Here is a 27,257-nt window from a genome sequence, read left to right as displayed (position 1 = left end):
GCAAGGGACAAGCAAAGTAATACAAAATATCGGACGAGCTCTAGGGTGATGGAACCTGGGCTGACCGCTGCCCTACGCCTGACAAACGCAACTAGAGATAGCCAGGGAGCGTGCCTACGTTGGTTCTAGACGCCACGCACCAGCCTAAGGCTAGTTTCACACTAGCGTCGGGAACAACCCGTCGCTGCGCGTCGGGCCGACGTTCCCGACGCTAGTGTGTTCTCCGCCGCACAACGGGGGCAGCGGATGCATATTTCCCACGCATCCGCTGCCCCATTGTGATGTGCGGGGAAGTGCGGGGAGGTGGGGGCGGAGTTCCGACTGCGCATGCACGGTCGGAAAAAGCGGACCGTCGGGAGCAAAAAACGTTACATGTAACGTTTTTTTCTCCCGACGGACCGCTACCATACGCCCAAACGCCGCCAAACGCATTCACCGTTTGGAAATGCGTCGCAAATGCGTCGCAAATGCGTCGCTAATGTTACTCTATGACGAAACAACGTATCCAGCAAAAACTTTTGCTGGATGCGGCGTTTCGCAAAAACGACGCATTTGCGACGTATTGCAGTTAACGCTAGTGTGAAAGTAGCCTAAGAGCTAACTAGTACTGCAGAGAAAATAAAGACCTCACTTGCCTCCAGAGGAATGAACCCCAAAAGGTATAGTTGCCCCCCACATGTATTGACGGTGAAATGAGAGGAAGGCACACACATAGAGATGATATATATAGGTTCAGCAAATTGAGGCCCGCTGTAAACTAGAAAGCAGAACGATACAAAAGGGGTATGAGCGGTCAGCAAAAAACCCTAATCAAAAAACCATCCTGAGATTACAAGAACCCATGTGCCAACTCATGGCACATGGGGAGAACCTCAGTCCACTAGAGCTACCAGCTAGCATAGAGACATAATAAGCAAGCTGGACAAAAAAACCAACAACTGAAAATCAGCACTTAGCTTATCCTGAAAGATCTGGGAGCAGGTAGGCAGGAACCAAACAGAGCACATCTGAATACATTGATAGCCGGCAAGGGAATGACAGAAAGGCCAGGTAAAATAGGAAACACCCAGCCTCTGATGGACAGGTGGAAACCAAAGGCCGCAACCCACCAAAGTCACCCAGTACCAGCAGTAACCACCAGAGGGAGCCCACAAACAGAATCCACAACACCGTAGGGGTTAGTGGTGAGTCCTCTTGGGAGCCATACAGAGATGGCTCATTGATCCTAAACTGAAGGAAAAATGATATGTTCTATACTGTGTATAGTGGTGGAAGGGCAGTAGGCCCGGGCTGAACGGGGCGGTCCTGCATAGAAAGGAGAGGCAGTAGGTCTGGAGCCGTTAGGACAGGCGGTCCTGCAGACATAAAGTAGGAGAATGTAGCACAGTTGCTTAAGCCTTATAATGTGTTATAAGAAGGTCTTTAGTGGATTCAGAGTGTACGTCCTTAAAGGCAATGTTAAACTATTGTTCAGAATTTTGCACTTAGTAGAATACCCGGTTGGGTAAGGAAAGTTATTTAAAAATATTTAACCATGTTTGTAACGTTCAAATGTCCTCACCTCCCATAAAGGGAAGATCTGTTCGAATATGCTTATTGTTATTGCACTCACAAAATTGTATGTCTTTTTGCTAACCTGTATTGTTGTTTTCTTCCCAGTCCCGGAGTACTGGATTTAACCGGGGGGAGTGCAGCGCCCCAGAGTCCTGGTCGTTGCAGTACTGTGGCTCCGCCGCTAAGGGGGGCTATGGTACGTCTGATGGCACTGAAGGAGTTCATCTGACCAGGTATCACAGACACCAATACATTTCACAGTCGGGCCTCCAGGGGGAGCTAAGGGTGCTATTTATTAGGCCACTCCTCACTGTGTGGGTAAACTGGGGGTCAGGCAGGAAGTTAGTTCAGAAAGCTGACTGGGTTGGAACCAGGCAACACGTTGTGGCAGGGGGTGTTGTGGGGAAGATTCGGTAGGGTCCCTGTCAGGTTTGGGACCCTGACAGAGGCCTGGCAACAAGAAAGAACGTCACGGGACCGTGCCTGCTCAGCATAGCGGCGGTGCCCTAAGAAAGGATCAGAAGCGAGATATATTGTGCTGAGTGAGAAACGAGATCAAAGCAAGAAGGAGAATACCAGTAGGAGTCGTGCTGTAAGACCGAGGCAACATCCTACTGAGGCGCACAACCGGCGGCCGGAACGCCGAGGAAGTATTTCTATATATATAGCTTCAGGCAATACTTCAAACCAACGGCAGGACAGTCAGTCATAGGCGGGCTGTCTCACCTAAATCACCTAAGAAGACATAGGGGGCAACCTGTGGAGAGGGGCGACTCTAGGGTCCCGGAAGAGCTCCGAGCCTACCCGTCATACGGGTGCGTCCCAACCATAACACCGGGAGGGACAGAGGATTAGCAGAACATCATCTAATCGAGTTGTTGTGAGGGAACACGAGAAACAGACACAACAGTTGTGGGGACTATCCCGTAAGCACAGCAGGGGAGGACCACAACACATAGCGCTAGCAGGAAGGCACAGATTTCCACCTGCAAGAAGAACTCTGGAGGTGCCATCGGACCGGCCGGACTTGTGCAGCCTGGTGAACCGTATTCCGGACTGAGGACCCAGAGACCTTCAGTAAAGAGGTAAAGAGACTGCAACCTGGTGTCCTCGTTATTTACTGCACCGCACCACCACCACTATCTACATCTATCACTGTACGCCCCTCAGCAGGGTCACGGACCGGGTCTAGCCACCGTGACAACCCCAGAGCAGAGACTCAGAGGCCCGGTACCGGGTACCCCTTGGCCCTGCGGCAGTGGGGGCGCTACACATAGGATCATCCATAAAAACACATGATGTTGCGGAGTACGAGCCACGTGCAGAAATCACGGCACCTCCAGCCTCGGCTGCGGTCACTGGGCTAATTAATGGTTGTCTGAGGAAGGTTCTGATGCTGAATGCACTAGGCAAAATCATCAAGATCCGCTGCTGGCTGCTCTTGTGTAATCACCGACCAATGACGTCCTCAATGGAGACAACTCCAGAGACGCTGCTGGCAGCTCCTGTGTAATCACCGACCAATGACGTCCTCAATGGAGACCACTCCAGAGACGCTGCTGGCAGCTCCTGTGTAATCAGCGACCAATGATGTCCCCAATGGAGACAACTCCGGAGACGCTGCTGGCAGCTCCTGTGTAATCAGCGACCAATGACATCCCCAATGGAGACAACTCCGGAGACGATGCTGGCAGCTCCTGTGTAGTCACAGACTAGTGACGTCCTCAATGGAGACAACTCCAGAGACGCTGCTGGCATCGCCTGTGTGATCAGTGACCAATGACGTCCCCAATGGAGACAACTCCAGAGACGCTGCTGGCAGCTCTTGTGTAATCAGCGACCAATGACATCCCCAATGGAGACAACTCCGGAGATGCGGCTGGCAGCTCCTGTGTAATCAGCGACCAATGATGTCCCCAATGGAGGCAACTCTGGAGACGCTGCTGGCAGCTCCTGTGTAATCACAGACCAATGACGTCCCCAATGGAGACAAGTCCGGAGACGCTGCTGGCAGCTCCTGTGTAATCACTGACCAATGACATCCCCAATGGAGACAACTCCAAAGATGCTTCTGGCAGCTCCTGTGTAATCACTGACCAATGACGTCCCCAATAGAGACAAGTCCGGAGACGCTGCTGGCCTCTCCTGTGTAATCACTGACCGATGATGCCCTCAATGTGGTTGATGGATACAAGTCTGGAGATGCTGCAGCCATGGGAGCATGTTTAGGCCACGCAGGTGGCCGACAGTAGTGTGAGGAACATGTGGCCTGGGGTTGTCATGTGGAAAACGTCTACTCGGATACTTTGGAAAAATGGCCACATCACTGGCTCCACACCAAATCAATGAGAGTAACTGGAATGAAGACAAGAAGGATCTGGCTATCATACACTGTGTCATTCACACCATAATCCCAGAATTAGTGCCACAAAGAAGCGTCACACCAGTCCTACTCCTGGGATTATTATGTGGGGGGGGGGTATAGTGTTTGGTAGCTGGGTCCCTTTAGTTTTCATTCCAGGTGCTCTAACAGCTCAGTCACATTGATTTGTGGGGGAACCAGTGGTGCCGCCATTTCTCCAAGGTGTCCCAGGAGTCGTTTTTCACCAAGCCAACCCCAGGCTGATTCAACTGTGAGCCGCCTGTGTGGCCTAAACATGCTCCCATGGCTGCAGCATCTCCAGACTTGTCTCCATCGAGCACATCGGGGACGTCACTGCTTGGTGGTTACACAGGAGCTGCCGGCAGTGGATCTTGATGATTTGCCCAAGTGCATTCAGCGGCAGAACCTTCCTCAGATGACCATTAATGACCTCATTGATAGCAGACGAAGCTATCAGTGCCGGGATTTCTGCACGAGGCTCAGACTCCAGACTGAGTAAATCAAAATGTTGTTTCTGTTTCTCATCATTTACAGATCAGTAACAATTCTATCCATCCTGTTAATTACATCATTTCACGACTTCTCCTTCTTGGTGAAGCAATTTCAATAATGAGGAGTGTATCCATATCTATAGATGCTATATATGACCCACCCATCCATCCATCCTTGCATCCTCCTCTTCGGATTTCCATTAACTGCAGATCTCCAGTACGCTGTGTGACTGGTGTGACTGGTGACCCTGCTGGTTTGACCCCATTCCTGGAGGGAGGATCAATCAGCTCTGATGTGAATAACTCTCTAGGAATAAGCAGCGGCTCAGGATTTTATGGCTTAGTACAGCAATGGTTGAAGAACGCCGCTGAGGATCGGGCCCTGACGTGATGAAACACGTTCACATACATAAAAATGTCACCTCTCATCCTCCTAACTACACATAGCAACGGCTGCACAAAACAGCAATCTAGTACAATACAGGCATGTCACATCTTCAGCCGTGCGTGGGAAAAGAACACGTAATACGCTACATATGTCACATCCACCATGTGGGAACCTTCTAATAAAGCCATGAATCAATCTATCCATCCATCATCTATCTATTATCTATCAATCTATCTATCATCTATCTATTATCTATCTGTCATCTCTCTCTCTCTCTATTATCTATTATCTATCTATTATCTTAACTGTCTCCTCTCTAAATCACACCTCACCACCTGTGCACTTGACCCCATCCCATCCCACCTCCTCCCCAACCTCACCACCACTCTTATCCCATCCCTAACCCACCTCTTCAACCTATCACAAACTTCTGGCACCTTCCCTTCTGCTTTCAAACATGCCACAATCACGCCTATCCTTAAAAGGCCAACCCTCGACCCAACTGCTGTGTCCAGCTATCGCCCAATATCGCTGCTCCCATTCGCTTCCAAACTCCTGGAGCAGCACGTCCACACTGAACTTTCCTCCCACCTCTCACCTAAAAAGCTCTTTGACAATCTACAATCTGGTTTCCGCCCCATCACTCAACTGAGACAGCAATGACCAACATTACTAACGACCTACTTACAGCCAAAGCTAACGGACAATACTCTGTACTCCTCCTTCTAGACTTTTCCTCTACTTTTGACACAGTTGACCACTGCCTCCTACTACAGATCCTCTCCTCCTTTGGCATCAAAGACCTCGCCCTATCCTGGATCTCCTCATACCTTTCCAACCGCACATTCAGCATCTCCCACTCCCACACTACCTCCACATCCCACCCTCTCTCTGTTGGAGTCCCCCAAGGCTCTGTTCTAGGACTCCTACTCTTCTCAATCTATACACTTGGCCTGGGACAACTCAAAGTCCCATGGATTCCAGTACCACCTTTATGCTGATGATACTCAGATCTACCTCTCTGGCCCAGATGTCACCTCTCTGCTGTCCAGAATCCCAGAGTCTCTATCAGCCATATCCTCCTTCTTCTCTCACTTCCTCAAGCTCAATGTGGATAAATCTGAACTCATCATCTTTCCTCCATCTCATAAATCTTCCTTTCCTGACCTATCTATCGCAATTAATATCACGCTTTCCCCCGTACCGGAAGTCCGCTCCCTCGGAGTAACCCTTGACACAACCCTGTCCTTCAACCAGCACATCCAAGCTCTTTCCACCTCCTGTCGCCTCCAGCTCAAAAATATTTCCAGAATTTGTCCTTTCCACAACTGTCAATCTACTAAAATGCTTGTGCATCATCTTAACTACTGCAAATTCCTTTGCTGTGGCCTCCCTGATAACACCCTTGCACCTCTCCAGTCCATCCTTAACTCTGCTGCCCGGCTAATTCTTCTCTCTCCTCGATTCTCCTCCGCTTCCCTCCTCTGCACATCTCTTCACTGGCTCCCATTCCCTCAGCGTATCCAGTTCAAATTACTAATACTGACCTACAAGGCCATCTATAACCTGTCCCCTCCATATATCTCTGAACTAATCTTCCGATATCTTCCCTCACGTAATCTCCGGTCCTCCCAAGACCTCCTTCTCTCCTCCACACTTATTCGTTCCTCACCCAACCGCCTCCAAGACTTCTCCCGAATATCCCCCATCCTCTGGAATTCTTTGCCCTAACTTGTCCAACTATCAACCTCATTCAGATCCTTCAGACAGAACCTGAAAACCCACCTCTTCAGGAAAGCCTACAGCCTGCACTGACGCCGCTGCCTCCTCACCACTACCGGAGCTACCGCCTCACCAACACCGGAGCTCCTGCAACCCTCAACCTATTGTCTCCTTCCCCACCATCCTGTAGAATGTAAGCCCACAAGGGCAGGGTCCTCGCCCCTCTGTATCAGTCTGTCATTGTTAGTTTGCTTACTGTAAGTGATATCTGTAATTTGTATGTAACTCCTTCTCATGTACAACACCATGGAATCACTGGTGCTGATAAATAATAATAATTATCTATCTATTATCTATCTGTCTATTATCTATCTATCTATCATCTATCTATCTATCTATTATCTATCTGTCTATTATCTATCATCTATCTATTATGGAGCTATCTATTATCTGTCTATCATCAATCTATTATCTCTCTATTATCTCCCAATATATGAGCTGTTTATGGACAGAGGAGCACCTTCAGTAACTAAGGTGTAAGAAGGAAAGATACAAAAAAATAATTTGTGCTAACTGCTATGGAAATGTATAACAATTACCTAAGTTAAAAATCCTCACAGTGATTTGTGGTTTTATTGGGTACCAAGTGTGTATAACCTGTGGATAATTGGGTATGATCTGTGTATAACCTGTCCGGAATAATAGTAATGTATGACATTCATCTGTTAATTATACTGTTTTGTTTTTATTAATTAAGCAATTTCATGTTCTTGCTTATGTTGTGCTGCTGTGATACTACAATTTCCCTCAGGATCAATAAAGTGTGTCGTATAGTATCCTCTGTATACAGAGCAATCTCAATATCTCCTATGTGACGTATATGCAGCGCCCCCACTGCCGCAGGGCCGAGGGGTACCCGGTACCGGGCCTCTGAGTCTCTGCTCTGGGGTTGTCACGGTGGCTAGGCCCGGTCCGTGACCCTGCTGAGGGGCGTACAGTGATAGATATTATGGATGATAGTGATGGTGAGGCTGTAGTGGTGCGGTGCAGTAAATAACGAGGACACCAGGTTGCAGTCTCTTTACCTCTTTACTGAAGATCTCTGGGTCCTCAGTCCGGAATCCGGATAACCAGGCTGTGCAAGTCCGGCCGGTCCAATGGCACCTCCGGAGTACTCTTTACAGGTGGAAATCTGTGCCTTCCTGCTAGCGCTATGTGTTGCGGTCCTTCCCTGCTGTGCTTACGGAAAGTCCCCACAACTGTTGTGTCCGTTTCTTAAGTTCCCTCACAACTCGATTAGATGATGTTCTGCTAATCCTCCGTCCCTCCCTGGTGTTACGGTTGGGACGGCACCCGTTTGACGGGTAGGCTCGGAGCTCTTCCGGGACCCTAGAGTCGCCCCTCTCCACAAGTTGCCCCCCAAGACTGCATAGGTGATTTAGATGAGACAGCCCGCCTTTGACTGACTGTCCTGCCGTTGGTTTAGAGTATTGCTTGAAGCTGAATATTGTAATACTCCCTCGGCGTTCCGGCCGCCGGTTGTGCGCCTCAGTAGGATGTTGCCTCGGTCTTACAGCACGACCCCTACTGGTATTCTCCTTGTTGCCTTGATCTCGTCTCTCACTCAGCACAATATATCTCGCTTCCAATCCCTCCTTGGGCACCGTCGCTATACTGAGCAGGCACGGTCCCGTTACGTTCGCTCAAGTTGCCAAGCCTCTGTCAGGATCCCACCCCTGACAGGGACCCTACCGAATCTTCTCCCACAACACCCTCTGCCACAAGGTGTTGCCTGGTTCCAACCCAGTCAGCTTTCTGATCTAACTTCCTGCCTGGCCCCCAGTTTACCCACGATGGTGGGGAGTGGCCTAGTGAATAGAACCCTTAGCTCCCCCTGGTGGCCCGGCTGTGAAATGTATTGGTGTCTGTGATACCTGATCAGATGAACTCCTTCAGTGCCATCAGACGTACCATAGCTCCCCTTAGTGGCGGAGCCACAGTACTGCAACGACCAGGACTCTGGGGCGCTGCACTCCCCCCGGTTAAATCCAGTACTCCGGGACTGGGAAGAAAACAACAATACAGGTTAGCAAAAAGACATACAATTTGTTGAGTGCAATAACAATAAGCATATTTAAACAGAGCTTCCCTTTATGGGAGGTAAGAACACTTGAACATTACAAACATAGTTGAATATCATAGCAACATGCTATAAATAACTTTTCTTACCCAACCGGGTATTCTACTCAGTACAAATTCTTGAACCATAATTTAACATTGCCTTTAAGGACGTACACTCTGAATCCACTAAAGACCTTCTTATAATCACATTATAAGGCAATTTAACTTTTACATTCTCCTTCTTCTAGTCTGCAGGACCGCCTGTCCTATCTGCTCCAGGCCTACTGCCTCTCCTTTCTTTACAGGACCGCCCCTTTCAGCCCGGGCCTACTGCCTTTTCAACTACTATACACAGTATAGAACATAACATTACTTTCAGTTTGAAATCACTGAGCCATCCCTATATGGCTCCTAAGAGGACTCACTAACCCTGTACGGGTTCACTCTCTGTCCTCATTTTCCTATCAACATTATCAAACATTTTTCACAATTAACTTGTTAGATACACATAACTTTCTCATGTAAACATTATCATCACTTTCTTCTGTCAAGACATTATTGCTATCTGTCTTAAAGCAATATCACCCTTTAAGAGGTGACCAAGTCTCTTTGAGGTAGCATATCTTCTCAAGCTACCAGTCCGTACTCAGCAAAGGCTCCGGTGCGATAACTTCACAAAGAGTCCTTCTTTAAGTAAAACCAGTAGGGAGCACCTTTAAGAAGGTGCAAACTATTTACAAGAAGTTTGTATCATGCATTGTTCATGATCCAGCAGTTCTTTCAGTGATGAATAAACAGGAAACAAAACAAAAAGCAGAAGAAGGGATCCCGGGTAAACAAAGGGATCCCTTTAAGAATAACCCAGGTCGGGTTTAAAGTAGCAAAAAGCAGGGAAACAAACAGTTAACTATGTACAGTTTCAGGTTTCCGAGGTTTAGTTGGATGGCTTCCAGGGCTGCACCTGGCACTTAACCCTTCTTGGCCTGGGCAAAGTGAGGTCCAGGGTTACACCCAGTGCTGGACAATCGCCGTTAATCTGTCTTTCATGTACAGTTAAATCATGCGCAGCAATGGAGGTCCGCGCAGCTTGAGTATGGGCATTTGCTGCTGCAGAGGTAGCGGCTGCTGCAAGATCAGTCACTGGAACGGAATCAGCAGCTGTGGCACTAGCAGTCACTGGAGTGGTGTCGGTCGTCAGGGCAGGGTCGTCCTTCATACCTGTTTCAGACGTGGTCCCTCCGGTGCCGGTCTGCTCCGCCTCCGCTGGGGTCTGGAACGCTGGTTGCGGGGCCTTGCGCTGCGGCGTTGTCATCTCCGTTTGCAGCATCTCGCTTTCCGGCAGGGCCTTGCCTTCTGGCTTCGGAGCGCTGGAACTTCTTTCTTGCTCCGGACCAGACGAGGCTACCGACAGATGTCTGGTGAGGCTCCCGATGTTGGTCTTCTTCCACCCGGCCTCAGTGCTCAGCTGCGTCTGCAGGGGTTGGCGGATCAGCCCGTCCGCTCCGGTCTGCTGGAGATCAGCGTCAGCTGTGGAGGTCTGGCTGCGATGCCTCTCCGGGTAGCTGGGGGAGTCCTCGGCTCCGACCCCACGCTCCCGCTCCGGGTGGCTCGCCATGGCGTCCTCCATGTCGCTGACTTCTTCTTCCTGGTCCTTTTCCCGCTCTCTCCTTCGTGGGCGGTTTCGTTTTCTCTGTCTCTGCCCACCATTGAGGATCAGGAGGCGGATCTCGGCTGCTGACGGACACGTCCTCAAGGGGCCGAGATATTTAGACTGGGCGGCCATTGTCTTTCGCGCTCTTCAGCTTGTTCACGCCCACTTCCACGCCCTTCTTCTTCTCTTGCGCTCTCCTTAGCGCTGTAATGGCGGCGGTTTTGGCGCAAACTTTTGGCGGCAAGTGACAATCCACAGTCTTTGCAATAATGTACAGTCCAAGCACAATAAATCACAGTTCCAAGGCACACATGACCTGATTCTTCAGGCTTAAGTAGATCCTGTTCGTGACGCCAAGTTGCAGCGCCCCCACTGCCGCAGGGCCGAGGGGTACCCGGTACCGGGCCTCTGAGTCTCTGCTCTGGGGTTGTCATGGTGGCTAGGCCCGGTCCGTGACCCTGCTGAGGGGCGTACAGTGATAGATATTATGGATGATAGTGATGGTGAGGCTGTAGTGGTGCGGTGCAGTAAATAACGAGGACACCAAGTTGCAGTCTCTTTACCTCTTTACTGAAGATCTCTGGGTCCTCAGTCCGGAATCCGGATAACCAGGCTGCGCAAGTCCGGCCGGTCCAATGGCACCTCCGGAGTACTCTTTACAGGTGGAAATCTGTGCCTTCCTGCTAGCGCTATGTGTTGCGGTCCTTCCCTGCTGTGCTTACGGAAAGTCCCCACAACTGTTGTGTCCGTTTCTTAAGTTCCCTCACAACTCGATTAGATGATGTTCTGCTAATCCTCCGTCCCTCCCTGGTGTTACGGTTGGGACGGCACCCGTTTGACGGGTAGGCTCGGAGCTCTTCCGGGACCCTAGAGTCGCCCCTCTCCACAAGTTGCCCCCCAAGACTGCATAGGTGATTTAGATGAGACAGCCCGCCTTTGACTGACTGTCCTGCCGTTGGTTTAGAGTATTGCTTGAAGCTGAATATTGTAATACTCCCTCGGCGTTCCGGCCGCCGGTTGTGCGCCTCAGTAGGATGTTGCCTCGGTCTTACAGCACGACCCCTACTGGTATTCTCCTTGTTGCCTTGATCTCGTTTCTCACTCAGCACAATCTATCTCGCTTCCAATCCCTCCTTGGGCACCGTCGCTATACTGAGCAGGCACGGTCCCGTTACGTTCGCTCAAGTTGCCAAGCCTCTGTCAGGATCCCACCCCTGACAGGGACCCTACCGAATCTTCTCCCACAACACCCTCTGCCACAAGGTGTTGCCTGGTTCCAACCCAGTCAGCTTTCTGATCTAACTTCCTGCCTGGCCCCCAGTTTACCCACGATGGTGGGGAGTGGCCTAGTGAATAGAACCCTTAGCTCCCCCTGGTGGCCCGGCTGTGAAATGTATTGGTGTCTGTGATACCTGATCAGATGAACTCCTTCAGTGCCATCAGACGTACCATAGCTCCCCTTAGTGGCGGAGCCACAGTACTGCAACGACCAGGACTCTGGGGCGCTGCACTCCCCCCCGGTTAAATCCAGTACTCCGGGACTGGGAAGAAAACAACAATACAGGTTAGCAAAAAGACATACAATTTGTTGAGTGCAATAACAATAAGCATATTTAAACAGAGCTTCCCTTTATGGGAGGTAAGAACACTTGAACATTACAAACATAGTTGAATATCATAGCAACATGCTATAAATAACTTTTCTTACCCAACCGGGTATTCTACTCAGTACAAATTCTTGAACCATAATTTAACATTGCCTTTAAGGACGTACACTCTGAATCCACTAAAGACCTTCTTATAATCACATTATAAGGCAATTTAACTTTTACATTCTCCTTCTTCTAGTCTGCAGGACCGCCTGTCCTATCTGCTCCAGGCCTACTGCCTCTCCTTTCTTTACAGGACCGCCCCTTTCAGCCCGGGCCTACTGCCTTTTCAACTACTATACACAGTATAGAACATAACATTACTTTCAGTTTGAAATCACTGAGCCATCCCTATATGGCTCCTAAGAGGACTCACTAACCCTGTACGGGTTCACTCTCTGTCCTCATTTTCCTATCAACATTATCAAACATTTTTCACAATTAACTTGTTAGATACACATAACTTTCTCATGTAAACATTATCATCACTTTCTTCTGTCAAGACATTATTGCTATCTGTCTTAAAGCAATATCACCCTTTAAGAGGTGACCAAGTCTCTTTGAGGTAGCATATCTTCTCAAGCTACCAGTCCGTACTCAGCAAAGGCTCCGGTGCGATAACTTCACAAAGAGTCCTTCTTTAAGTAAAACCAGTAGGGAGCACCTTTAAGAAGGTGCAAACTATTTACAAGAAGTTTGTATCATGCATTGTTCATGATCCAGCAGTTCTTTCAGTGATGAATAAACAGGAAACAAAACAAAAAGCAGAAGAAGGGATCCCGGGTAAACAAAGGGATCCCTTTAAGAATAACCCAGGTCGGGTTTAAAGTAGCAAAAAGCAGGGAAACAAACAGTTAACTATGTACAGTTTCAGGTTTCCGAGGTTTAGTTGGATGGCTTCCAGGGCTGCACCTGGCACTTAACCCTTCTTGGCCTGGGCAAAGTGAGGTCCAGGGTTACACCCAGTGCTGGACAATCGCCGTTAATCTGTCTTTCATGTACAGTTAAATCACGCGCAGCAATGGAGGTCCGCGCAGCTTGAGTATGGGCATTTGCTGCTGCAGAGGTAGCGGCTGCTGCAAGATCAGTCACTGGAACGGAATCAGCAGCTGTGGCACTAGCAGTCACTGGAGTGGTGTCGGTCGTCAGGGCAGGGTCGTCCTTCATACCTGTTTCAGACGTGGTCCCTCCGGTGCCGGTCTGCTCCGCCTCCGCTGGGGTCTGGAACGCTGGTTGCGGGGCCTTGCGCTGCGGCGTTGTCATCTCCGTTTGCAGCATCTCGCTTTCCGGCAGGGCCTTGCCTTCTGGCTTCGGAGCGCTGGAACTTCTTTCTTGCTCCGGACCAGACGAGGCTACCGACAGATGTCTGGTGAGGCTCCCGATGTTGGTCTTCTTCCACCCGGCCTCAGTGCTCAGCTGCGTCTGCAGGGGTTGGCGGATCAGCCCGTCCGCTCCGGTCTGCTGGAGGTCAGCGTCAGCTGTGGAGGTCTGGCTGCGATGCCTCTCCGGGTAGCTGGGGGAGTCCTCGGCTCCGACCCCACGCTCCCGCTCCGGGTGGCTCGCCATGGCGTCCTCCATGTCGCTGACTTCTTCTTCCTGGTCCTTTTCCCGCTCTCTCCTTCGTGGGCGGTTTCGTTTTCTCTGTCTCTGCCCACCATTGAGGATCAGGAGGCGGATCTCGGCTGCTGACGGACACGTCCTCAAGGGGCCGAGATATTTAGACTGGGCGGCCATTGTCTTTCGCGCTCTTCAGCTTGTTCACGCCCACTTCCACGCCCTTCTTCTTCTCCTGCGCTCTCCTTAGCGCTGTAATGGCGGCGGTTTTGGCGCAAACTTTTGGCGGCAAGTGACAATCCACAGTCTTTGCAATAATGTACAGTCCAAGCACAATAAATCACAGTTCCAAGGCACACATGACCTGATTCTTCAGGCTTAAGTAGATCCTGTTCGTGACGCCAAGTTGCAGCGCCCCCACTGCCGCAGGGCCGAGGGGTACCCGGTACCGGGCCTCTGAGTCTCTGCTCTGGGGTTGTCATGGTGGCTAGGCCCGGTCCGTGACCCTGCTGAGGGGCGTACAGTGATAGATATTATGGATGATAGTGATGGTGAGGCTGTAGTGGTGCGGTGCAGTAAATAACGAGGACACCAAGTTGCAGTCTCTTTACCTCTTTACTGAAGATCTCTGGGTCCTCAGTCCGGAATCCGGATAACCAGGCTGCGCAAGTCCGGCCGGTCCAATGGCACCTCCGGAGTACTCTTTACAGGTGGAAATCTGTGCCTTCCTGCTAGCGCTATGTGTTGCGGTCCTTCCCTGCTGTGCTTACGGAAAGTCCCCACAACTGTTGTGTCCGTTTCTTAAGTTCCCTCACAACTCGATTAGATGATGTTCTGCTAATCCTCCGTCCCTCCCTGGTGTTACGGTTGGGACGGCACCCGTTTGACGGGTAGGCTCGGAGCTCTTCCGGGACCCTAGAGTCGCCCCTCTCCACAAGTTGCCCCCCAAGACTGCATAGGTGATTTAGATGAGACAGCCCGCCTTTGACTGACTGTCCTGCCGTTGGTTTAGAGTATTGCTTGAAGCTGAATATTGTAATACTCCCTCGGCGTTCCGGCCGCCGGTTGTGCGCCTCAGTAGGATGTTGCCTCGGTCTTACAGCACGACCCCTACTGGTATTCTCCTTGTTGCCTTGATCTCGTTTCTCACTCAGCACAATCTATCTCGCTTCCAATCCCTCCTTGGGCACCGTCGCTATACTGAGCAGGCACGGTCCCGTTACGTTCGCTCAAGTTGCCAAGCCTCTGTCAGGATCCCACCCCTGACAGGGACCCTACCGAATCTTCTCCCACAACACCCTCTGCCACAAGGTGTTGCCTGGTTCCAACCCAGTCAGCTTTCTGATCTAACTTCCTGCCTGGCCCCCAGTTTACCCACGATGGTGGGGAGTGGCCTAGTGAATAGAACCCTTAGCTCCCCCTGGTGGCCCGGCTGTGAAATGTATTGGTGTCTGTGATACCTAATCAGATGAACTCCTTCAGTGCCATCAGACGTACCATAGCTCCCCTTAGTGGCGGAGCCACAGTACTGCAATGACCAGGACTCTGGGGCGCTGCATATACAGCAGTCTCAGTGTCTCCTATGTAATGTATATGGCTCTCTGTGTCTCCTATGTGATGTATACAGTTATCGGTGACTCCTGTGTGATATGTACAGCAGCCTCGGTGTCCTCTATGTGATGTATATGCAGCAGTCTCAGTGTTTCCTATTTCATGTATATAACAGTCTTGGTGTCCCCTAAGTGATGCATTTGTAGAAGTCTGAGTGTCTCATATGTGATGTATATACAGCGGGCTTGGTGTCTCCTATGTGATGTGTATACAGTAGTCTCGAGTCGGTGGGTGTTTCCTAAGTGATGTATTTGTAGCAGTCTCAGTGTCTCCTATGTGATGTATATACAGCAGGCATGGTGTCTCCTATGTGATGTGTATACAGTAGTCTCAGTGGGTGTTTCCTAAGTGATTTATTTGTAGCAGTCTTAGTGTCTTCTACGTGAAATATATACAGCAGTTTCAGTATCCCGCTATATGATGTATACTGCAGATCTCTCACTGCTTGAGTTTTATAAATGTAACATGAACATTGATGAATTTCCAAAAGTGAGGAGACCTGCAGTGTTATACAAAACTTATCATCACAAATAGTTGCTGCATTAATATGGCAGGATAATTTTCAAGCTGATAATGTTGTACAGCCACAAATGATGGTATAAATGCAAATGGTCTTTGGCAAGAAAAATGATCCCCACTCCTGCCTTATACTCTCTTGGTGATGACCCCTGACTGCGTTGCTAATAATGCTTACTGAAGCGAAGTCTACACTTTTTGAGAAGCGGAAGGGTGAAAACCAGGGATTACAGAGACTCCGCATCCCAGCATAGTCAATGCCAAACTGACACATCTTGGTAGGTGCTTGTAGTCCATCATTAATAAATCATTTGTTATTAATGCAACATTTGAAACCCAAAAAACTGTGCCCATATTTAGTTTTTACCTATGTGGTCTCTCCAGAAACTCAAATAATATGCAAGTTTCACAGAAGATGAACTAGAACATTTTAGACATTGACTATTGTTGTGCAGCACCCCAGAGTCCTGGTCGTTGCAGTACTGATGCTCCGCCGCTAAGGGGGGCTATGGTACGTCTGATGGCACTGAAGGAGTTCACCTGACCAGGTATCACAGACACCAATACACTTCACAGTCTGGCCTCCAGGGGGAGCTAAGGGCGCTATGTATTAGGCCACTCCTCACAATCTGGTAAAACTGGGGGTTAGAGAGGAAGTTAGTGAGAAGCTGACTGGGTTGGAACCAGGCAACATCCTGTGGCAGAGGGTGTTGCGGGGGAAGATTCAGGGGGGTCCCTGTCAGGGGTGGGATCCTGACAGAGGCCTAGCGAACAGAGAGAACGTTACGGGACCGCGCCTGCACGAGATAGCGGCGGTGCCCTAAGAAAGGACAAGAAGCGAGGTTTATTGTGCTGAGTGAGAAACGAGATCAACGCAACAAGGAGAAACACCAGTAGGAGTCGTGCTGTAAGACGAGGCAACATCCTACTGAGGCGCGCAGCCGGTGGCCGGAACGCCGAGGAAGTATAGAGCTCCAGGCCTAACTTCAAACCTACGGCAGGACAGTCAGTTATAGGCGGGCTGTCTCACCCAAATCACCTAAGAAGACATAGGGGGCAACAACAGGAGAGGGGCGACACTAGGGTCCCGGAAGAACTCCAAGCCATATCATCTGGGGGACGAAGAAGAACATCATAATCGAGTTGTGAGGGAACTTCAGAAACAGACACAACAGTTGTGGGGACTATCCCGTAAGCACAGCAGGGGAGGACCACAACACACAAGCGCTAGAAGGTAGGCACAGATTTCCACCTGCACTCTGGAGGTGCCATCGGACCGGCCGGACTTGCGCAGCCTGGTTAACCGTATTCCGGACTGAGGATCCTGGAGCCTTCAGTAAAGAGGTAAAGAGACTGCAACCTGGTGTCCTCGTTATTTACTGCGACCTGCACCGCACCATAACCTCACCCCCACCAACACCTTTCATTGGGCGCCCCTCAGCAGGGTCACGGACCGGGTCTAGCCACCGTGACAACCCCAGAGCAGAGACTCAGAGGCCCGGTACCGGGTACCCCTCGGCCCTGCGGCAGTGGGGGCGCTACAGTTGCATCACCCATGAGATACAAATGGGACTACTCATCCTGAGCAATGTGAAACGTGGTAATTAAAATGGGTGTTCTCCCAGGTCTGTGTGGAGATGGAGGTCAAATTACTATTTTTAGATATGCCCTGTTTCATGCTCCCTCAAGTTCAGTAATTCACGTCTGGGACAAGTCATGTTACATGTGTAGCCTCCATGAATGCTCATACTACTACTTCTCATTCTGTTAAATAAGGAAAGAAAATACTGAGTTATGTATGAGAATGACATCTTCAATATGATGAAGCGAAAGTTTACGTTGAGCTGAAGAAAAGTGACACACGAGTCTTTGATGGTTGAAGTTCAATTTGTGGTCATGCCCTGTCCATTGTTCTGGACGCTCTGAGGAATTACCTATGTTTTAGTTTGGCTATGAACATAAGGATGAATGACCTTGGGGAGATCAAAACATCCAACACCGCGGAGACACCATCACGTGTTTCTCAACGCAGCGATCCACTAGGCACTGCTCCTAATAGCCAGTTTCCTACTCCACACTGATGAGGAGCAAAATACCCCGAAATAGCTGTCTGTGGATGGATACCATGTTTTGGCATAGGTGGTTTTCCTTTATTGGATGCTGCCCTTCCCGTGGTTGTTCCTTCGCGGTGAAAGACCTGGCTATTCATTGCTTGCGTTGAGAAACACGTGATGGTGTCTCCGCGGCTTTTCTACATGCATTTGCATATTTCCCATAAGGGATGGGGGCAGTGTTCTGGATCACTGCATTGAGAAACACGTGATGGTGTCTCCGCGGTGTTGGATGTTTTGATCTCCCCGAGGTCATTCATCCTTATGTTCATGTCAGATCACATGACTGGAGTATTGGCACTTGATTCTTCACTAATTTTTTAGGCGTTATGTCTTTGATGTTCCTTAAACCTTTCAAAAAGCTTTAGAGATTTTCCTTTATGGAAAAATCTTTAGCACCATGGATTTTTAAGATCTTTTTTTCCAGTGATAGACCTACTTGAATGTCACTATAATGTATCTTCATGAGATTCTGAAGATCTTTTAACTGAAGATACTGCGACAGAGTCCTTCAACATCATTTATGGTACCACTACATACTATCTTGAAGGATTCATTTGAAGGTCCTAAAATGACTTGAATGTTTCAAGGTGGAATTACTTACTTTGGCAACTTGACATTTAACTGATTGACTCTTCAGTGTATCTAAGACATGTCAGAAGATCAAAACATTGTTGAGAAATTGTTTGATCCACCCTGTCCTCTGGAATAAACCAGTCCTTGAGAAGATCCATAAAAAGAAAGGATTTCACTCAAGTCATCAGAAGATTACACTCAACCCTCAACTATGTCTCTGCTTTGTCCCTAGAGTTACTCATCGTATTCAGAGGGAATCCCTCCCAAACGAAGAGGATTTCACAAAAATGCAGTCACGTTTGACGAAGGAAACGCTCTATACAACATTGACGTGTCTCATTCACTTGCACTATGATCAGGTCGTTGAACCATTAAAAGGAACACTTTTGTCATTGATATTTTTCAGAACGGTCGCTTACACGTGTCTTGGCCGTAAAATTGGAAAGTCTTCAAAAACTTTGCTTTCTGTATTATCTATCTATGTTGTGCATACCTCAATGAAAACAATGGTCTCTCAGGAATGTGTCTAGTCAACTACTATCAGAAAAATAATTAAAATTATGGAACTTTCCAAAATTCAGAAAAAATATCCTTGAACAATTATCAAAAATTACCTTTTTTTGGCAAAGGGAATGACTCTGCAATTTTTTGAGGGATTTTTAACATTATGGTTTGTCCCAAGTCGGTAATTTCACCTATCCATAATGTAAGTTTTCAAATTCTGATTGCTGGGGATCGGATTGATGAAACCCTCACAGGTCCCAAAACTTGGGCTCCTACTCTTTCTTCTTTGCATAAGCACAAGCCAACCATAAGCATTTTATAAGTGGATTTTGAGGAACCATCTCCAGATCCAGGGCCGAGACTCCACTACGGCTCCTGGTGTTTCTAATTGTGGCGTCAACAGCGCTGCAGTCAATCACTGAGCTCATGGGTTTTGAGCAGCTCCTGCCAAAAACTGGCATGCAGTGCTGGTGACAGGAGACAATAACAGACACTAGAAGACTCAACTCTGGACCCGAGGTGGGAGAGTAAAGCGCATTTTGTTTGCTTCTATGTTTTGTTGAAAAAAAACCAAGCAGTTATTGGGTAACAGGAAAATCCCTTTAACCGAGTATGATATAGAATTTGTTTCTCAGCCTCTAGTTGCTGTGGCAAAGAACGTAATGTTTCAGTGTTTGTAAACAACAAAAGTATTTACTGTCCCATAAATGTAGCGACCTCCACATAATCAGTCACCAGTCACCCAAGCTCATGCGTGTTCAGGAATTTTCTCACATTCTCTGGGGCAAGATTTTTTTCTCATCTGTAAAGTCTTTGGGAAATGGACAGAATTTGAGGATGATGTCACTCAGCCGCCTACGTACTCAGACAATGCCTGTCATTTAATAAGGTCCACCACCCACTTCTGCTCAGACTATAAGTATCTGAGTCCATCAAAGTCATTACAGCTTAGAGGAACAATACACATCCGAGACAGAAGCTTCCAGGACGATTCGGAGGATACATACAAAATGCAGAAGAGAATCGCTGTAAATGTCTTCTTGATACTTGGTGAGTACACGACCTGCACACATTAGACAGAGAAGACTCTCACAGCACAGTTTGTTAGTGTGGCCTGGAAACATCTCAGGCAAGTAACTACAGAAATCCAGATACATAATAACTTCTACCATGATGCACAAATATTAAAATAACTAGTTCCACCCTGCTGTACCCGTGATGTAGCAGAGGTAGGTTTGTAACCGAGCTCCTCAAAGCTGCATGGTTTTCTCATTATAAAGAGTGTGTTGACATCATGTAGAATGATACATTATTTTAGATTTAATTTATTTAACATATCTATGTACCTCTTATCGTATCTATATATCCATCCATTTCTTATCTATCTATGTCATCTCTACCTTCTTTCCCATCTTTCTTTCCTTTTTCTCTTTCCATCCTACTTGCTTCCTCCATCCTCCTCTCTCTCCTTCATTCTTCCTTACTTCTTTCCCTTATTCCCTCCTTCTCTCCTTACATCACTTTCACCCTACTTCCTTGTCTACCTTCCTCCCTCCTTTCTTCTTATCCTTACCTTCTTCCTTCTCTGCCTCTCCTTTCTTTCTTTCCACCCTCTATTTTTCCTTCCTTCTTCCCTACCCTCCCTCTCTCTCTTTCCTTACTCCATTCTCCCCCTTTCGCTTTCCTTTCTTCATATTTCTCTTCCTTCTTTCTCTCCTCCCTTCTTTTCCTCCCCTCCCTTCTTTTCCTCCCTCTCGTCTTTCCCTCATTCCTTCCTTCCTCCATCCCTCCTTCCTTCATTTTTCCCTTTCCGCTATCACATCGTTTCTTTCTTCCTTCCTTCGATTCCCCTTCCATCCATCCTTATTTTCTTCCATTCTTTCTTCCCTCCTTCCTTCCTTTCTTCCTTTTATCTGTCCTTTCTTTCCCCCCTTCCTTCTTTCCTTCCTTCCTATCTTTTTTCCTTCCTCCCTCCCTTTCTTTCTTTCTTTCTTCCTTCCTCCATCCCTCTCATCTTTTCTTCCTTTCTCCATTCCTTCCACCTTTCCTTTCTTTCTCCCTTCCTTTCTTCCTCCCTTCCTTCCTTTCTTCCTCCCTTCCTTTCTTCCTTTCTTTCTCCCTGCCTTTCTTCCTCCCTTCCTTTCTTCCTCTCTTCCTTTCTCCCTTCCTTTCTCCCTTCCTTTCTCCCTTCCTTTCTTCCTCCCTTCCTTTCTTCCTCCCTTCCTTTCTTCCTCCCTTCCTTTCTTTCTCCCTTCCTTTCTTCCTCCCTTCCTTTCTTCCTCCCTTCCTTTCTTCCTCCCTTCCTTTCTTTCTCCCTTCTTTCCTTCCTCATATAACTTTGGGGGAGATCTTAGTGTATATGCATCGATCCATGTTCTAGACCATAAGAATTTCCGGATGATCACAGTCTTGCATGCTAAAACAGACCAATCACGTGTCCAAATAATTAATACAATCAAATGGAAAAACAATATCCTCCCAAATGTTAGATCTGAGAGCTGCTTGGACGCCTGGAGACTACTTTTTCAATGAGTCACTTGGGTGCAAGATTGTGTTTCGTCTTTGTTGGGCTTAGCTTTGGGATTTCAATTAGGAAAGTCAGTGTGCAAGAGAAACACAGAATGTTCTTCACGATAAGGGAAAAATTCAAGAGATTCAATAAATTATATCTTAAAGGGAACCTGTCGGCTTTAAATTCTTTTTTAAAGCATTTATGCCTAGGTATATATAGATGAGTGCTGCTGGGTTAGGAACATGGGGGACCTGACACGTTCCCTTTAAATCCAGCGAAACTATAATTCTTGGTGGAATACTGGTTAAAGTTTCCAAATATTACATTTATTTTCTAAATTTCTATTTTTTATTTGTATTATAAAATATAAATCAAGTGGGAATAAATTGTACAATATTTACTATAATATATTTTCTACTGATGGACATTTAAAAAAGTATAAATGATTCTAACAATGGCAATACATTCTAAATATAAGCCATAAATTCTTAATTTTTTTTCTTCTTGCAGAAATATTTACTGTATTTGGATCCGCACAGGAGTCAGCAGCTTTACAGCCAGGTAATGATTAATATAAGAATATATACACTGTTTCATTTACTCAGAATTTGTTTACTAATACATATTACAAAGAATGTATCTAACATAATACTGTCCCCATGTACAAGAATATAACTACTATAATACTACCCATATGTACAAGAATATAACTGCTATAATACTGCCCCTATGTACAAGAATATAACTACTATAATACTGCCCCTATGTACAAGATTATTAATACTATAATACTGCCCCTATGTACAAGAACATAACTACTATAATACTGCTCCTATGTACAAGAATATAACTACTATAATACTGCTCCTATGTACAAGAATATAACTACTATAATAGTGCCCCTATGTACAAGAATATAACTACTATAATACTGCCCCTATGTACAAGAATATAACTACTATAATACTACCCCCATGTACAAGAATATAACTACTATAATACTGCCCCAATGTACAAGAATATAACTACTATAATACTGCCCCCATGTACAAGAATATAACTACTATAATACTGCCCCTATGTACAAGAATATAACTACTATAATACTACCCCCATGTACAAGAATATAACTACTATAATACTGCCCCTATGTACAAGAATATAACTACTATAATACTACCCCCATGTACAAGAATATAACTACTATAATACTTCCCCTATGTACAAGAATATAACTACTATAATACTGCCCCTATGTACAAGAATATAACTACTATAATACTGCTCCTATGTCCTATGTACAAGAATATAACTACTATAATACTGCCCCTATGTACAAGAATATAACTACTATAATACTGTCCCTATGTACTAGAATATAACTACTATAATACTGCCCTTATGTACAAGAATATAACTACTATAATACTACCCCCATGTTCAAGAATATAACTACTATAATACTGCCCCTATGTACAAAAATATAACTACTATAATACTGCCCCTATGTGCAAGAATATAACTACTATACTGCCCCTATGTACAAGAATATAACTACTATAATACTGCCCCTATGTACAAGAATATAACTACTATAATACTACCCCCATGTACAAGAATATAACTACTATAATACTTCCCCTATGTACAAGAATATAACTACTATAATACTGCCCCTATGTACAAGAATATAACTACTATAATACTGCTCCTATGTCCTATGTACAAGAATATAACTACTATAATACTGCCCCTATGTACAAGAATATAACTACTATAATACTGTCCCTATGTACTAGAATATAACTACTATAATACTGCCCTTATGTACAAGAATATAACTACTATAATACTACCCCCATGTTCAAGAATATAACTACTATAATACTGCCCCTATGTACAAAAATATAACTACTATAATACTGCCCCTATGTGCAAGAATATAACTACTATACTGCCCCTATGTACAAGAATATAACTACTATAATACTGCCCCTATGTACAAGAATATAACTACTATAATACTGCTCCCTATGTACAAGAATATAACTACTATAATACTGAACCTATGTACAAGAATATAACTACTATAATACTGCTCCTATGTACAAGAATATAACTACTATAATACTGCCCCTATGTACAAGAATATAACTACTATAATGCTGCTCCCCATGTACAAGAATATAACTACTATAATACTGCCCCTATGTACAAGAATATTAATACTATAATACTGCCCCTATGTGCAGGAACATAACTACTATAATACTGCCCCCTATGTACAAGAATGTAACTACTATAATACTGCTCCTTTGTACAAGAATATAACTACTATAATAGTGCTCCTATGTACAAGAATATAACTACTATAATAGTGCTCCTATGTACAAGAATATAACTATTATAATACTGCCCCTATGTACAAGAATATAACTACTATAATACTGCCCCCATGTACAAGAATATTAATACTATAATACTGCCTCCTATGTACAAGAATATAACTACTATAATACTGCTCCCTATGTACAAGAATATAACTACTATAATACTGACCCTATGTACAAGAATATAACTACTATAATACTGCTCCTATGTACAAGAATATAACTACTATAATACTGCCCCTATGTACAAGAATATAACTACTATAATGCTGCTCCCCATGTACAAGAATATAACTACTATAATACTGCCCCTATGTACAAGAATATTAATACTATAATACTGCCCCTATGTGCAAAAACATAACTACTATAAAACTGCCCCCTATGTACAAGAATGTAACTACTATAATACTGCTCCTTTGTACAAGAATATAACTACTATATGTGACAAAACACTCCGGGATTGCCTTTGCTGGGGTCAAAGGTCACGTGGTTTGTGCATTGAACTCTGAGGCGACAGCAGGTTTCCAAGTTGACTGACCTCAGGTCAGGTTTATTAAAGTGAAAGCAAATACAGAAAACAAAGCATAAAAATAAATCCTAGGCTGTCCGGCGCTAACTAAACAAATGCGTTCCTAACTAACAACTGGGGGGGCTTCTCCCACCCAGCTAACATTACACAGATCATGAGCACAGCTCTCACTCACGTTTGTCTCACACAGACAGACATTCTGTGTGCCCCAGGCTGACGCCGGAAACCCCCAGCTGGTCATCATTTATTCCTACACTTATTAACCCCTGAGTATCCTGAAAATACTGAGCGGCCTAATTCACATAGGACAAGTACCTGGGCGAGATATACCTGCCCCAGACTACCAGACCGACATGACTCTTATATAATAGTGCTCCTATGTACAAGAATATAACTACTATAATAGTGCTCCTATATATAAGAATATAACTACTATAATACTGCCCCTATGTACAAGAATATAACTACTATAATACTGCCCCCTATGTGCAAGAATATAACTACTATAATACTGCTCCTATGTACAAGAATATAACTACTATAATACTGCTCCTATGTACAAGAATATAACTACTATAACACTACCCCTATGTACAAGAATATAACTACTATAATACTGCCCCCTATGTACAAGAATATAACTACTATAATACTGCTCTTATGTACAAGAATATAACTACTATGATACTGCCCCATGTATAAGAATATAATGTGTTGTGGTTATTATCATAGAAGGTTTCATGTGGTTTCTTTCTTGCAGATTCCTTCTGTGAGCCCAATAAGATGTTTTACCAGTGTAAACCCTGCCCAAGGACCTGTGGTGACGTGAATATGCCATGTCTGAAGATTTGTCAGCCCGAATGTTACTGCAAACCTGGTTATGTTCTGGCATCTGTGAACTCCAACACCTGCATCCCCGAGTCTCAGTGCACGTCTTGTGGGCCAAATGCAAAGTTCACAGACTGTAACTCTCGTTGCCAGGACACCTGTGATAACTACATGGACATAAACAGAGCCTGCCCTATGATGTGCCAGCCTGGCTGCGTCTGTGAGAAGGGTTACGTTATGTACAATAATCAGTGTATTAAGCCCATTCTGTGCCCCAATAGGACACGGTCTTTGAATCCAATATTTTTGCCCCTGTTATATGGCGGGGCTTCAAATGACACCAACAGAGCCACTTAGAGCTATACCGCATGGCTTCTGACATATTTAAGTGCACTGTATATATGTTTTCTGTTTATGCTTTCAATAAAAATTATTTTATTTTGCATTTTGTTTTGGGTTTGAATAAAATAATCAGTAATTAAGGAGTATTCCCACTGACAAAGGATACATTAGAGATATAGAATCAGATGCAAAAAATCTGATTACCTACTTTATGTTAAATTGTCATATGTTAAGTTATTGTGCAAATACAAGACATTATTTATCAACAACAGCAAGTATACTCCAGAGCTGCACTTGTTATTCTGCTGGTGCAGTCACTGTGTACATACATTACATTACTGATCCCGAGTTACATCCTGCATTATACCCCAGAGCTGCACTCACTATTCTGCTGGTGCAGTCACTGTGTACATGCATTACATTACTGATCCTGAGTTACATCCTGTATTATACCCCAGAGCTGCACTCACTATTCTGCTGGTGCAGTCACTGTGTACATACGTTACATTACTGACCCTGAGTTACCTCCTGTATTATATTCCAGAGCTGCACTCGCTATTCTGCTGATGCAGTCACTGTGTACATACATACATTACTGATCCTGAGTTACCTCCTGTATTATACTGCAGAGCTGCACTCACTATTCTGCTGGTGCAATCACTGTGTACATACATTACATTACTGATCACTGATCCTGAGTTACATCCTGTATTATACTCCAGAGCTGCACTCACTATTTTGCTGTTGCAGTCACTGTCTACATACATTACATTACTGATCCTGAGTTACATCCTGTATTATACCCCAGAGCTGCACTCACTATTCTGCTGGTGCAGTCATTGTGTACATACATTACATTACTGATCCTGAGTTAGGGTATGTGCACACGTCAGGATTTCTTGCTGAAATTTCCTGAAGAAAACCGGAAATTTTCTGCAAGAAATCCGCATATTTTTTTTTGCTTTTTTTTTCCCGTTTTTTTCGCCTTTTTTTTAGCATTTTGCAAGCGTAATTACCGTAGCTTGCAGAATGCTAAAGTTTTCCAAGCGATCTGTAGCATCGCTTGGAAAACTGATTGACAGGTTGGTCACACTTGTCAAACATAGTGTTTGACAAGTGTGACCAACTTTTTACTATAGATGCTGCCTATGCAGCATCAATAGTAAAAGATAGAATGTTTAAAAATACTAAAAAAATTTAAAAAAATGGTTACACTCACCTGCAGACAGCCGATCTCCTCAGCGGCTTCCGTTCCTATAGATGGTGTGTGTGTGCAGGACCTTCGATGACGCCACGGTCACATGACCGCAACGTCATCGCAGTCATGTGACCGCGACGTCACGGAAGGTCCTTCACACACACCATCTATAGGAACGGAATTTTTTTTTTTTACCAATTCTATGGTGCCCAGTCCGTGGAGGAGAGTCTCCTCTCCTCCACACTGGGTACCAACCGCACATAATCTGCTTACTTCCCGCATGGTGGGCACAGCCACATGCGGAAAGTAAGCAGATCAATCCATTCCTAGGTGTGCGGAATCCCCGCAATTCCGCAAATTTATTGAACATGTTGCTTTCTTTTCTGCGATGCGATTTTTTCGCGGAAAAAAATGCAACATTTGCACTAGAAATGCGGAATACACTTAAAATAATGGGAGGCATATGTAAGCTTTTTTTTTGCATTTTTTTCGCGTTTTTATCACGTTTTTATAGCGAAAAAACGCAAAAAAAAACGTGAAAAATACTGAACGTGTGTGGGGTATTATACCCCAGAGCTGCACTCACTATTCTGCTGGTGCAGTGATTGTGTACATACATTACTG

General features: G+C 45.8%; 1 protein-coding gene across 1 annotated transcript; it reads left to right on the top strand.

Annotated features, from left to right (window-relative positions):
* The first annotated feature begins 3,868 nt into the window (after positions 1–3,868).
* Positions 3,869–25,538, top strand: LOC143767803 (uncharacterized). Its single transcript, XM_077256323.1, has 4 exons — positions 3,869–4,022; positions 19,642–19,881; positions 21,854–21,904; positions 25,026–25,538. Exons 1-4 carry the CDS (start codon positions 3,869–3,871, stop codon positions 25,448–25,450), a joined length of 870 nt encoding a protein of 289 aa, XP_077112438.1. The 3' UTR covers positions 25,451–25,538.
* Positions 25,539–27,257: the final 1,719 nt, after the last annotated feature.

The sequence above is a fragment of the Ranitomeya variabilis genome, chromosome 4, assembly GCF_051348905.1.
Source record: "Ranitomeya variabilis isolate aRanVar5 chromosome 4, aRanVar5.hap1, whole genome shotgun sequence".
NCBI classification, from domain to species: Eukaryota; Metazoa; Chordata; class Amphibia; order Anura; family Dendrobatidae; genus Ranitomeya; species Ranitomeya variabilis.
This window is presented reverse-complemented; position numbering and strand designations above follow the sequence as displayed.